The sequence below is a fragment of the Lonchura striata genome, chromosome 36 (assembly GCF_050655825.1).
Source record: "Lonchura striata isolate lonStrDom1 chromosome 36, ASM5065582v1, whole genome shotgun sequence".
In the NCBI taxonomy this organism is placed as follows: Eukaryota; Metazoa; Chordata; class Aves; order Passeriformes; family Estrildidae; genus Lonchura; species Lonchura striata.
The window spans coordinates 12,454,073-12,469,076 of record NC_140738.1 but is presented as its reverse complement, the minus strand read 5'-3'; the positions used below and the strand labels follow the sequence as shown (position 1 = coordinate 12,469,076).

General features: G+C 49.3%; 1 protein-coding gene across 1 annotated transcript; it reads left to right on the top strand.

Annotated features, from left to right (window-relative positions):
- Positions 1-11,210: 11,210 nt before the first annotated feature.
- Positions 11,211-12,848, top strand: LOC144248407 (olfactory receptor 14J1-like). The gene has a single exon (XM_077790580.2). The coding sequence runs from the start codon at positions 11,293-11,295 to the stop codon at positions 12,265-12,267; it is 975 nt and encodes a 324-aa protein (XP_077646706.2). The 5' UTR covers positions 11,211-11,292; the 3' UTR covers positions 12,268-12,848.
- Positions 12,849-15,004: the final 2,156 nt, after the last annotated feature.

Below are 15,004 nucleotides of genomic sequence, written 5' to 3'. Positions count from 1 at the left end.
TTTGGTAGCTGTCAGATGAAATGGTGGCTGCAGACTGGATGGAGTGATGAACGTGATTCTGTCAAAGCAGTGATCCTGTAGAAGGGTCTGGTCTTCTTCTGAAGGTCCAGTGGTGCTTATGGAGCTCTTGTCCTCTGGGAATCCAGTAGGCAAGGTGGTCGTGGTGTTGCAAATGGTGAGATTTTATCCAGGCAGGAATGCTTGGTTCCTCCCCCTGGGCGGAGCATCCCACAATGGGATGATGTAATTTTATCAGTGCTGCAGTGACACTCAATGGCCCATTAACAGAAGATGGACCCTGGAGGGCATTATCAGGGCTGAGCCATGGAAGAGATAAAGAACACTGCCCCACCTGTTGATAACAGTTTATGGAGATGGTGACTGAAAACACTTTTGGTTACATCTGACACTGAAACCTGAAACAGTGTGGCAATCCCTGCTCGGGGTGGGGGGTGAACACCCCCCCTTTACCCAAACTGGCTCAGGTGTAAAACCCCCACCCTGGGAAGGCCACGCACACAGGGGACAATGTCACACTTGCCCTGCTCCAGGGGAGATCTCTGTCCCTGTCACTCCCTTGCTCTCTCTTTTTCTTTCCATCTCTCTCTACCTCACATTTACTGTTCAATGAAATCCACTTTGGATTTGGTCTTGTTAGCACCTTAATTGGGGCAGAGGCATCTCTTTAACAATTTTATTATCCAGAATTGCAACATTATTTTGCACAGTGATTTCAGGGCTCTGTTGTCTGACCCCAAGTGCCTTTGACAACAGCATGGTTCCCTCCTCTGAGGAGTTTGTGGCTCTTTCTGGAGGAACACTTGGAAACTTGGATGCAGCTTCCTCTGAGTGACTTTTGGGAGAATTTATGAGGAAAATAGCTCTTGTGGGTGACCAGTTTAAAGAAAATATTTTGTTTTCCTTCTTTGAAAAGTCTGTTAAAATCACTGGAGGAAAGGGAACAAATGATACCAGTGAGACTGACAAGCATCATTCACCCCAAAGTGAGGAACACAAGGCTACTTAAATCCTACAAGAAGCCCAGCTCAAGTAGCTAAATTCCCAAATAACTCCTGAATTCATGGGCTTTGTGGGGAGAAGCATTATTTTCTTGGTCCCTGTCACTTTTGTAATAGCTACACAGACCTTTCCCTTCCTTTTATAATCTGTATTGGGCCAAATTTCCATGGTTTTTTTGGGTTTTTTTTTTTTTGGAACCTGCCAGCATCTGAGCTGGAGCTGTGTTGGAACTGATGGAATTTGGAGTTGCCACAGAATTGCTTCTGTTTTTGGTCTATTAATGTTTGGGATTTGTTTGTGTTTCCATCAGAAATGACTTGTGGGAAGAGCAAATCTTCCTCAAGGCATTTTATGGAGGGTTAAATTTGATTTCTGCTGAGTTTGTTTTGTCAAGTGCTCAGGTGATGCTCAAGGGGTCTCTGGTTTTGGTTTGGCCCTAATTTACTCCTGATTTGTCTTTATCACTTAAAAACACATGAAAAATGACTAAAAAGAGTATTGACCAGAGATGACAGAAGTCCCACCAGTTAAGAAGTATTTGAGGTGGAATTTACTGTTTGGGAACATATACTGGAGGATTTGTGGGTTCTTGGGGCATATCTGGTAGTATTCTCCATATCTTTGCACTCCAAAAGCCAAGGTGGATTGGTCTGTCACCTCAAAGTGACTAAATCCTACCTCAAAATGGCTGTTTCCCACCTCAGTCCCATGCCAAAATTGCTCAATTCCTCAGCCTCCAGGATGAGATGGGGTTGGAAGGCGATCGGGAGAAGTGAGATCCAAATTTGAGGTTGTGGGGTCCGGATTGTGCGGGGCTGGGTGGGTGTGATTTATTTTGATAATAAGTAAAACTATCAGAATTATTGATTTCTGTCCCATTCATTTTCTGTCAGTTCTGGTTTGCTTTTCAGAGTGCTGCCTTCTCAGCTGATTTTGTTTGTGTCCTCCTGTCCCAGACTGAAAAGCAAGATGTGTTCTATTTGCCATCTGTATGGCAGCTGTCCTGTGTTAAGTGGGCAGTTTTTCCTTATCTCTTTCACAATCAATCCTCCCTCAGAGGAGACATCTGCTGATAATGGGCTATTGAATGTCACTGCATGACTGGTAAGAACTGTAACATCCCATTGTGAGATGTTCAGCCCAGAGGGAGGAGCCAAGCATTCCTACCTGCATCTAGTCTGGAGATTCTGGCCCACCAACACAGCTTTTTCTGGGCTGGATTTCTCAGAGGAACAGCTGCCTCTTCCTCTTCAGAGGAAGACACCCTTTTCTACAGGATCACTTCTCTAACAGAAGCACAGCTGACACTCCTGCAGGACTGCAGCCACAATTCCAATTGTATTGTGGCCAATACCCTGTCCAAAAACGGTATCAGGTTATATTCTGACTCTGCCAGTGTTATTTCAGTTTACTGCATTGTTTATTTTATAGTTCTATTTTCTTCCCTAATAAAAAACAGTTATTCCTGCTCCCATATTTTTACCTGAGAGCCCCCTTTAATTTCAAATCTATGACAATTCTGAAAGAGTCTTCATTTTTCCATTTCAGGGGAGGCTCCTGCCCTCCTTAGCAGACACCTGTCATTCCAAACCAAAACACCTCCTTTCTCTCCTGCCTTCCTTTGCCTGCTCTGTTCCTCTCTCAGTGCCTCCTTTGACCCAGGGCAGCTCCCACCAAAGACCCTGCCCTGATTTAATTCCCAATCCATGAGCTACAACAACCATGGGTGAAGTTAGGGAGGTTGGCAGTGAAATGTCACTTTAAGATGTTGCTCCACTTGGCTTTTGACTTTTCCATAAGAGCTTTGCCTTCAAGGGCAGGAACATCTTTTCCTGGCTGGGAACTGAAATTCCAGCCCCTGGGAGTGTGTGCCATGGATCCCAGAGGGGCATTCCCGAGGCTCTCAGGGTGCTGCTCCTGCCGTGCCTCCCAAGGAGCTGTGCAGGACAGGGGACAAGGTGCAGCAGCTGTGTTGGTGCTGCAGTGCCACAACAACCCCTGGTTCCAGGAGTTTCCACACTGCCAACAGTGGTTCCTGGGTTCCATGATGCCCTGCTGTGTCCCCATGGATATTTGATGTCAGGAAGTCCTTCAGTGTCACAATGGCCACCTCGCTCCATGAGCTTCTGCAGTATCCAAATGGCCTCCTTGGATGGGCAGTGTCACCATGGACCATTGGCTCCATGCAGCCCCGCTGGGTCACCATGGACTCCTTGGTTCCATGAGCTTCTGGAGGTGTCTCTATGGTCTCCTTGGATCCACAGTGTCACAATGGACCACTGGATCCATGTGTCCCTGCTGTGTCACTGTGGCCCCTTGGTTCCATGGGACCCCAGGGTCACAATTGACTCCTTGCTTCCATTTCACACCCTCAGTGCCAAAATGGCCCCTTCGTTCCATGGGGAACACAAAAGATTTATAGAAACATTGAGCAAATCCTGCTTAACACAGCTGGGAATATCTGTTTGCACTCCAAAGAGAGGTTAAAGGTAAGGCTGGCACCAGCAGCTTCCATCTGCAACAGAGATCCAGGGAAAGGACAGGGACAGAGAATTCAGCTGGGAGACTCAGAGAATTCTGCTTCCAGTGATCATTTCTGGTCACACTGTCCCTTGTAGAAAGGTGACACCATTCCAGGCAGCCTGTACTGAGCAGGTGGTTCCTGAGTGGGGTTTGTTGTTTAGGAAACCTGCTCAGGCTTTTCCATTCTTTCTTTCCCCAGAGACAAACTTCTCCTGGGCCTGTGTGCAGGCAGAGCCCTGAGGAGAGCAGGTGGGACACGGTGCAATGGGCTGGGACGTGGAGCTGCAGAGCTCAGGGACAAGGTTCTGCTGCAGGGCACAGGGATGTCAGTGCCAGGTGGGCGATGTCAGACATGGTGAGGCTGGGGGTGCGGAGCAGCTTGTCCAAACAGGGTCAGCCCTCAGGGGGCTCATTCTTCTACATGCCCAGACCTCCTAAGGAGACAGTGAGCATCAAGATCACCTGGGGAATGCTTTTATCAGCTCTTCTCTGAACTGGAAACTAAGAATACTCACTTAATTAAAGAAAAATGTCATGAGGTGCACTTTGAAATCCTCCTCCTTACAAGAACTCAAAACTGACTCCAACCAGCTGCACAAGCCCTGGAGATTTGCAGACCATTGAAGGAAGACAAAGCTCCCCTGAGGGCTTTCTGTATTTTGATGATCCCCAACATGGATTTGGGACTCTGTCCAGGACCCTCAGGCACTGAGAGAAGGCTGAAGAAGTTGCTCAAGGAGTCAGAAGCAGAACTCCAAGTCCCTTGGAGCATCACTGGGCCCCACTGAGGGCAGGGACTGCCAAAGGCTCCCAGGGACTGGTGAGAGCAGATCCTTGAGGCCAGGATTGCAGGGAGACCAAGGCTCAGAGCAAGGAACTGCAATGCTGAGCAAGGCCTGGGCTGGCTGGGGGAAGCAGAAAGGCCAAGCCCTGAGCCCAGCCTGGCACAGCAGGGCCTGTCCCTCACGAGTGGCTTGGGGCTGTTTGTGGGGCAGGGGGATGTGAGGGGCAGCAAGGACAAATGTCAGAAACCTGTGTGACCCTGCAGATCATCATGGAACCAAGGGGCCAGTGTGACACTGTGGGAAGTTATGGAATCAAGGGGATCATTGTGGCACTGTTGGGCCCATGGAACCAAGGGGCCATTGTGACACTGTGGGGCCTCATGGAATCAAGGAGACCATTGAGAACTCAGAGACCCCAAGGAACCAAGGGTCCATGGTGACCTTGTGCAGCCACAGTGTCACAGAGGAGCCGTTGTGACACAGCGAGGACACACGGAGCCGAGGGGCCATTGTGACAGATCAGGGCTTCGTGGAACCACAAAGCCATTGTGACATTGCAAGGCCTCATGGAAGCATGGGGCCACTGTGACACTGCAGAAGCAAGGGGAACATTGTGACACTCCAGAGCCTCATGGAACCAAGGACACCATTGTGACACTGTGTGGTGCCAAGAAACCAAGGGAACATGGAACAGGTCTGGCTAGCTGGGCCTCCTGGGGAGCATCTGACAGGTCTGGCTGACCTTGGCATGTCGAGGGCTACTTCTCATCTGCCCCTGAAGCACTGGGGTGTAGGCCTGATATTTTAAGATTTTCTAAAACCTTCTGAGTTTACATTCTTGTAGCAAAATTTCTCACACAACTTTCTGTAAATAACTTATTGCTTTGCATTCCTTCATAGAGGAGGAGAAATTTGATGGATGGTAGTTTTGTCCAGTGTCATTGGAGAGGTGGTACTTTCATCCTCCAATTCACTGTCACCTTTGGAAAACTATAAATGTTGGAGTCAGAAATAAACTTCCTTTATTTTACCATCACAAACGCAAAGGTGACTGTCATGTTTTCTCATGTCCCATAGTGACATTGGGGCTCTGGGCTTTCCTTCCTATGGGAGAGAACTATTCTTCTCCTCCAGGGGTCTATAGCCAAAACTGGAATTCCTCCTCCAAACTTCCTTATCTTGAAAGGATTGTTTATAGATGAAATATGCCAGGAGAGACAGATCTGGCTGCCTTGGCTACCCACAGGCCACCTCTTATTTGCCTTTCAAACAGTGGGACCATGTGCTTTTCTTTATTATGGGAAAAAAAACATCCATCTCAACCAGGTACCCATGGCCAAAATTGGGCATCTGCCTCCAGAATTCCCTATATCCAAGGATAGCTCCCTGACAGAAGCTGCCAGGACTGAGAAGTCTGGCTGGCCTTGACTTCCTGAGGGCTGGCACTCATGTGCCTCTGAAACACTGAGACTGTGCTTTCCTTCCTAATGAAAAGAATTCATCTTCCTGTCTAGGTGTCCACGGCTAAAACTGAGATTCCATCTCCAAAATGTCCTGTGTCCAAGGACAGCCCCTAGATGAAAGTTGTCAGGAGAGATAGGTCTGGCTGGCTTGGCCTAAGGCTGGCCACATCTCATCTTCTTCCAGAACACTTGGATTTTGTGCTTTTCTTTCCTATAGGAAAAAAAAATCCATCCTGAGCAGGTGTCCATGGCCAAAACTGGGATTCCACCTCCAAAACTCTGTACATCCATTGATTGCTCCCAGTGAAATCTGCCAGGACAGACAGATCTGGCTGCCCTTGGCCTCTTGGGGAAGCCTCTCATCTGCTTTCAAAACACTGGGGTCAGTGCTTTCCTTCCAATGAAAAAGAACCATCCTTCTTCTCAAGGTGTTCATAGTCAAAATTGAGATTCCTTCTCCCAAATTCCATATATCCAAGGATCTCTCACATGACAAAAACTGCCAGGACAAACAGGTCTGTCTGGCTTGGCCTCTCAAGAGCCACCTCTCTTCACTTCTGCCTTTGAAACACTGGGGCTCTGTCCTTTCCTTCCTATGGAAAAGAACTGTCCTTCTTATCTACGCAGAAATGGCTGAAACTGGGGTTCCACTTCCCAAATTCACTATATCCAAGGGTTGCTTTCAGACAAAAGCTACCAGGACAGAGAAGTCGGGCTGCCTTAGGCCTCTGATGGCCGCCATTTATCTGCCCCTCAGACACCGGTGTTCTGTGCTTTTCTTCCTATGGAAGAACCATCCTTCTACTACAGGTGTCCATGTCTGAAATTGGGATTCCACCTATAAAATTCCCTATATCCAAGGGTTGCTCCCAGTCAAAATCTGCCAGTACTGTCAAGTCTGGCTGGCCTTGGCCTCTGGTGGCTGCCCCTGCCACACTGGGGCTCGGTTCTTTCCCTCCCATGGAGATCACTGTGACACTGTGGGCACCTCATGGAACCAAGGGGATCATTGTGGTACCACTAGAGCCCATGGAACACTCTGGGGCCATGGTGACACCGCGGGGCTTCATGGGCCCAGAGACCATTATGACTCTATGGGGCCTGATGGAACCATGGAGACCATTCTGACCCTTCAGGGCCCCGTGTCACCAAGGGGGCATTGTGACACCTCAGAGTCTCCTGGAAGCAAGGTACCCCATGGAAGTGAGGGAACATGGAACAGGTCTGGCTGGCTTGGCCTCCCAGGGGCCACCTGACAGGTCTGGCTGATGTTGGAATGCCAAGGGCTGCTTCTCATCAGCTCCTGGAGCAAAGGGGCTATGTGCTTTCCTTGCTATAGAAAAGAACTGTCTGTGTTCAGATGCCCATTGCCAAAACTGGTTCTCTCCCTAAACAATTTCCTGTATGCAAGGGTATGTCTTAGGAAAGAACAGCCAGCTCTGGCTGCCCTTTCACTGTGGTGGTCACCTTTCATCTGTCCCTGAAACACTGGGGCTCTGTTCCTTCATTCCTGTGGAAAATAAATGGTCTTGTCCATGGTCCATGGCCAAAATTAGAATGTGGCCTCCTAAAGTCTGTATATCCAAGGATTGCTCCCAGACAAAAGTGGCCAGGACAGACAGGATGGGTTAGCCCCCTCCTCTGGTAATTTTCACAGACCATGAGCTTAATATTTTTATTAGAAAACACCTTGCAGAGGGCCCAGGGATCTCCCAATGAGAGGTTTTGGGGGCTTGGGCACATGACCACTACATATGGACAAGTTACAGAGGAGAAAGCCTGGCTGGGTCTCTGTCCCTTCTGGCCCCACAGAGGTGCCGAGGCCGGCCCAGCCCCGTCTTGGCCGTGGGGCCGGGCGGCTCCTGCCGTGGGGCCGGGCCCCTTCCCAGGGAGCCGCCAGGCGCCATCGGCTGCCGGGCAGAGCAGGGGAGGCCGCGGGGCCGAGGCCGGGCCATGGCTGCGGGTGCTGACATCTGGCCCTGCCGAGCCCTGCCCCGCCGCTAGCCCGGGCCCGGCCAGGATCCGCCGGGCCCCAGGAGCAGCCCCGGGCCGGGCCGGCTCGGCCAAGGCTCTGCCGCCCTTGGGCTTCACCCGCAGCCGGCGGGCAGGGCAGGAGAAGCCATCGGCCCCGGCCGTGCTGCTGCTGGGCTCTGGCCTGGCTGCTGAGATCCTGGCCCTGCCCCAGCGCGGCCCAGCCTGACACAGCCCCAGCGCAGCCGCTGCAGAAACCTCCATGGCAAAACAGCTCCGGCAGCAAGCACCGAGCCCGGCCGGGCTCACGGAACCATCTGCAGCCCCGGGAGATACTGACTCTGCCAGTGCTGCCATCCTCCCTCCCGTGAGAGAAAAGGACACAGGGCAGGCACACAGAGGAGCAACATGAACACACCGAGGGCAGGGAAGGGGAAGTTGAGTCCCAGATGGGAGGGATGAGGAGATGCCTTGATCTTGGGGTTGCAATCCTCTGCTAAAGCTGTGGAGAAGGATGTCATTGATACATCAGACTCTCTTTTTCCCTGTAAGGCATTGAAAACATAGAGAGATGACTTGTTTCAGCAAAGGCCTCCATGCTAAAGTAAGCAAATGTTGAAGTAGCTGTGATCCCATGAGAGGTTTGAACAGAGAAAGGGAGAACAGTGATGAGACCCTGTGCCCTCAGGGAGAGAAGACGACCTCTGTTCCCAAAGATGAAGATGATTTCAGAAAGAGATGAAGAGAACCGTTGCTCTTAAACAGCTCATTTCAAAATTAATACCCCATAAGCTGACAAGGGCCATAAGCACATCTGTGGGAAAAGGTGGGAGGGAGTTCATGATTGCAGATTTCTCCAGGCAGCTGCTATTTGTGGAAATGAAAAGCCATGAGATAACTGTTTTGTTGTGGAGAAGTCTCCATAACATTAACAAGAGGAACTTCTCTGCCTAAGTGCAGTGAAGAAAGACTATTTTAGAGGTGGTAAACTGACTGAAAATTTTAGGTTTTGTCTCTTTATATTGTCAGGTTGTATGGAGAGAGGAAGTGTTCTGAAAGTTTTGTTCTGATTCTTATTACACTTTCTTTAGTTATTGTTAATTCAATTTTATTTATAACCTTTTAAAATTTTGAAAACACTTTGCCTTTCTCCTAATCCTATCTCACAGCAGGAAATGAGTAAGTATATTCTAGTGAGTGCACTGGTAATTAGCCACCAATGAACCCACCACACTAATTGAAGCATTGGCTGAGAAATCTCAAAATGATGAACCAAAACCACTACAGAAACTTCCTGAAAAACTGCACAAGAGCAGAGAGAAATTGAGGCAGACCCATGGTTTGTCAGGACTTGCTTGATCCTAATGAGCCCAGTGGTGAATTTGGAGCTGAGTCCTGGAACCCCAGGGCCTGAGAGGAGATTGCACAAACCTTTCCCGGAGTCAAGGTCGAAGGAAAACCGCAAAGTGGTTGGAGTCTAAAGCATTAATGGGAACCACAAACGTCCATCTATACCACAGGCTCTTCATGGAGTCCTTGGAGGAGAGAACTGGAGGCCAGGATGGCACAAAAACCTCTCAGAGACTGAAAATGGCACAAAGAACTCTCACAGTGGAAAGGAAAATCCAAAGTACCTTGCAAAAGTTAAGAATCTCAAAGTATTTATGAGCCCCACTGAGTGTCAGTGCCAAGCTCTCAAGGGACTCATTAAAGCAGATAATTGGGGCCATGATTGCACAAACTTCTCACAGTCTGTAGCAAAAGGGGAACACCAAGTACCTTAATAAAACTGAAGTACCTTGAAGCATGAATGGGCCCCACTGTATGTTGTTTCTGAAAAAGCCTCTCCAGGGACTAATTAAAGCAGATAATTGGAGGCCATGATTGCACAAAGCTCTCAGAGACTCCAAGGCCAAAGGAAAAGGCAAAGTCCTTTGAAAAACCTGCAGTCCCTGGGATCATGAAGGAGCCCGCAGGGCCATTCCTGACCAAGGCTCCCCAGGGACTCCTTCCAGCAGATCCTTGAGGCCACTGGGATGTGGGCTCGGGGGGGATGCTGAGGGCAGGACCAGGGGCTGACAGTGCCCAGGCTGGCTGGGGCTGTGCCAGGAGGCCCCAGGGCCTCAGGACAAGGTGTCTCCTCACAGCCCTTGGTGGCACAGACCCTGCTGTGCCCCAGGGCACCAAGACTTGGCTTCTCTTTGTCCCCTCCTGTCATCAGTGCCTCCAGTTCTCTGCTCTGCCTGGGGCCTGGGGACACTTTCTCAGTCATGTCCCTCAGTGGGACCCATTAAAAGTCCAAGAAACTTTGGGGTTGGATTCTGACTTGGAGTTCTGGAGAGGTTTCTGCAGCTCCCTCTCAGGGCCTGATACTCAGGCCCTGAGCACAAAGCCCCAGAGGGTCATTAAAGTCCTTGTGCTGTGTTTGTGCTGCTGAGCTGGGCCGGGCTCCTGGCGCAGAGAGTGATCCTGGTAACCAAGCAGAGCTTCAAAAGCACATTTCTCTTGCTGAGCAGCTCTTCTGCCAGCCCAGCAGGGCTGGGGCACTGCCTGCAGCCACCCGGGCACAGCACAGAGGCACAGAGAGCTTCAATCAGTCAGGGCTGGGAAGGGGCTGAGAAGTGCCTGGGGCAGAATCACTGCCAGCCCTTGGCACAGGAACCTCTGGCTGCAGGACAATGCAGAGGCAGCTCCTGCAGTGATTTCCTAAAGCTGGAACAACCCAATGCCCACAAACCCTGTGAGTACATTCTCTGCTTGTCTCTTGTGCAGAGCAGCCAGGGGTGCCCAGGGCTGTCCTGCAGAGCAGGGTCCTGCAGCCCAGGGCGCTGTGCTGGGCCAGGGACTCTGCTGCCTGCCAGGGACAGCTCTCAGCCGGCCCTGGAGCTGCTCCCAGCGCTGGAGGCCAAAATCTGGGTGGTAGGAGACAGCTGGAAAGGGTTGGAAGTGTTCTCCTTGTGTGGTGTGATGAGGATGCTGCATTGTTCAGGACTGCTCCCAGCACGATACTTATCCCCAGAGCATTTCCAAGCAGATTATTCAGGGATCACAGCAAGGCAGGGGCTGCATAAATAGGAAAATTTGCCTTTTTTAATGTACTGCTATGTGTTGCCTGGATGTGAAATTTCTCTTACGTATTCATCTCTCAGTTCAGGTCGAAAAAAATAAAAAGGTTTTTTTCTCAGATCGGGATAAACAAGGCAGTGACAGAAATCAGCACAGGGCCCCTTAAAGGCAGCATCAGTGTCGCTTTCCCAGCCTCATCAGGGTTGTTCTGACATTGCCATCGGAACCGGCAGAGCCAGAGCTGCCCCTGGGCTGTGCCAGGTCTGGGAGGGGTCTGCAGGGCAGAGCTGAGCCCCCAGGGCTGGACTGGGCTCTTGCAGCTCTGGCAGGGCACAGCGCTGGGAACAGGGAAGCAGCTGCTGGCAGGGACAGCTCGGGGCACAAGACCCCGGGATAGGCAGTGAGGGGAAGTGCCCCCAAGCTGTGCTGGGATATTTAAAGTTCTCTCCAAACCCAGCTATTCCATGATTACTTTTATTACAGATCCCCATGCCAAGACAGGACATATGTCCAACAGCAGCTCCATCAGCCACTTCCTCCTGCTGGCACTGGCAGACACGCGGCAGCTGCAGCTCCTGCACTTCTGCCTCTTCCTGGGCATCTCCCTGGCTGCCCTCCTGGGCAACGGCCTCATCATCAGCGCCGTAGCCTGTGGCCACCACCTGCACACGCCCATGTTCTTCTTCCTGCTCAACCTGGCCCTCAGTGACCTGGGCTCCATCTGCACCACTGTCCCCAAAGCCATGCACAATTCCCTCTGGGACACCAGGAACATCTCCTACTCAGGATGTGCTGCACAGCTCCTTTTCTTTATTTTCTTCATCTCAGCAGAGTATTCCCTCCTGACCATCATGTGCTATGACCGCTACGTGTCCATCTGCAAACCCCTGCACTACGGGACCCTCCTGGGCAGCAGAGCTTGTGCCCACATGGCAGCAGCTGCCTGGGCCAGTGCCTTTCTCAATTCTCTGCTGCTCACAGCCAATACATTTTCCCTGCCCCTGTGCCATGGCAATGCCCTTGGCCAGTTCTTCTGTGAGGTGCCACCGATCCTCAAGCTCTCCTGCTCCAAATCTGACTTCAGGGAACGTGGGCTCATTGCATTTAGTTCCTGTTTAGGACTTGGATGTTTTGTGTTCATAGTTTTCTCCTATGTGCAGATCTTCAGGGCTGTGCTGAGGATCCCCTCTGAGCAGGGACGGCACAAAGCCTTTTCCACCTGCCTCCCTCACCTGGCTGTGGTCTCTCTGTTTGTCAGCACTGCAGTATTTGCCTACCTGAAACCCTCTTCCATCTCCTCTCGATCCATGGATCTTTCAGTGTCAGTTCTGTACTCGGTGGTGGCTCCAGCCCTGAACCCCCTCATCTACAGCCTGAGGAACCAGGAGCTCAAGGCTGCAGTGAGGAGACTGATGACTGGATGCTTTCACAAACATTAAACGGCTGGCCAATTTCTGCAAATCACTTGTAATAAAATTAATATTAGATACATCTTGCTGGTTTCATTTTGGAGGTCGTTTTTCCTTGTTTTACATATTAATGTTCTTAACAAATGTCATCGTCTGTGCCATTTCTGATTTTGTTTCTCTCCCCTTCCCTGTGGCCACAGACTGTGTCACTGAGGGGCTGCATCCTCTGTGGCTTTACAGGAACTAAAGGATCTCCCAGCAAAGTTTTCTGCAGAGATGTCCTTTTGTTGCCTTCTCTGGAGCTGCAGCAGCAATGTCTGTGTGCAGAGCTGGAGCAGATCAGTGCTGGCACAGCAGCTCTGCTCCTGCTGGCCACACCATTCCTGATCCAGGCCAGCAGCCATTGGCCTTCTTGGCCACCTGGGCACACTGCTGGCTCATGTCCAGCCTGCTGTCCATCAGCTCCTGCAGGTCCCTTTCTGCCTGGCTGCTCTCCAGCCACTCTGTCCCCAGCCTGTAGCACTGCATGGGTTGTTGTGGCCAAAGTGCAGGACCCGGCACTTGGACTTGTTAAACCTCACCTTGTTGGATTTGGTCCCTGGATCCAGCCTGTCCAGGGCCCTGTGCAGAGCCCTCCTACCCTCCAGCAGATCAACACTCCCAGACAACTTGGTGTCACCACGGTTCCATGAGTCCCCAGAGTGTCCGAATGGTCTCCATGATTCCATGAGGCCTCCCAGTGTCACAATGTCCCTTTGGTTCCATGGGACCCCTTGGTGTCACAAAGTCCCTTGAATCCTTGGGCCCTGCAGTGTCACAATGTCACCGTGATCCCCCAAGGCCCTGCAGTGTCACAGTGGATCCTTGGTTCCATGAGGTCTGGCAGGGCAGCAATGCTCTCCTTGTTCCCAGAGTGTCACAATGGCCTCTTGGTCCCAAGGGCCACCATGGTGTTAAATATGTTCCCTTAATTCTACAAGTCCTTGAGGAGCAGCACGGGCCCCTTGGTTCCATATATTTATAGATTGTATTAGAAGGTGCTGGGGATCAATATCAATTGGACATTGCTGATATCAATCAATAAACAGGAAAAGAAAACTTAACAGGACAAAATAATTCTCTCTGCATTGTTTTCAATATAGTATATTCACTTTGAATAAACTTCAGAAATCTGTCTAATTCACCACAGAGGAATTGAGGACATGAATTATTCCCATAGGTTTTTCTTGTTCAGGTATTTAGAACATATGTTTATGTGCCTTTTTCACGGAATTCCTGAACAGAGGAGCTCAAGAAAGAAGAGCCCTCTGGAGTAGTAAAATTCATCATCAACCTCCAAGTGGCTGAGGATGCATCCCCATCAGAGCAGGAATGAACAGAAATGGGCACAGCTTTGTGGCTGCCCCAGCTCTGGGATGGTGTTAGAGGGATGCCGCAGGAGACAAGACTCATGATATCATGATCATCAAGTCTCAGTTTATTGTGACAGATTACACAGTTTATATATGTTCGTTAATTAGCTCATACATATTGCAAAAGCCAAGCTCATGATTGGTTGCTATGTGACTTGTACTATTATCTTAAAACTATCTTTGTGAAAGATACATGCCTGTCTAGCTGGCCTTGCAGTTAGAACAGCTTAGTACTCCTTTGTTCTTCTCTATCTACTTCTACATACCAAGCAGTTTCAATATCCTGCTTTCTGCACACCATCTACTCTTCAGGGCCATGCGAACTTTGCAGCAGTCACGTAGCCCTCCCTATTTGGATTAATTTTACAGTATCATGTCCCTTGTCGTTCAACCATTCCTCTGTCAGGCTCTCTTCATCTGCCCCGTTTTCCTTTTGTACAAGAAGGTGTGCATTCAGCATTTTCTGCAAAAGCTGCTGCATCAAGCCTTGCAAGCAAGTAAACACACAGGGCAAAACAAGCAAAAGTATCACAATTATGCTTAGAACTATTATGCCATATTTGATAATGTCTCTTAACTATAGTCTGATCTCTAATCCTTTTAGCTATCTTTTTAAACCTAATCTATCTTCTACCTTTAACTGTTGAGTTAGCTCGGTCAATTTTCATATTTGCTTATGGATAGATGTAGAGTGATCAGATAAGTTCATACAGCACACTCCTTCAAATTCTTCACAACTATGACCTTGGGCTAGAAGAAGTAAATTAGTGGCAGCTGCTCTGTTTTGCAGAACTGCATGACAGATACTACTTATATTTGTGGCAAGCTCACTCAACATTTTAGATGGAATACTAATTTACCTTTTTGTCCAGTAGGCTAGGATTTTCAATTGTGTGAGAGCTTGCACTGAAGCAACTCGTGGGGTGAAAAATGAGGTTAGTATTACAGAAGTGCACCCCACTTCATATTTCTCATGTTTTTGATTGTTCTGTTTAACATGAAAGGAACAAACTTAATTCTAAATACAAACTATATTTATGATAAACTTAATGTTATGCTTTTGATTATCTAATTGATTGTCCCTCTTTTTCTTTTGCCATTGAAAAGCAATGGCAAAATGAACAGAAAAATCACAGGCATTACTAAAACTCATCAAAACTTAGCAAAAATGTCTATAACATAATTAAAAACACACTTATGAAAAAACTTAAAAGCTTACAATCTTCTGTGGGTGAAACACAAATCTTTGTACAATCCACTTTTGCTGTGCATCCTCTGATTTACTTGTGGAGAGATTAGTGTTCTCTTGAAATTGATAAGTTTAACATTCTTCAATGAAATCTATCCAGATTCTG

Excerpts from the sequence above, each read along its gene's own strand:
- LOC144248407 (XM_077790580.2), top strand. The coding sequence starts at position 11,293 with ATGATTACTTTTATTACAGATCCCCATGCCAAGACAGGACATATGTCC.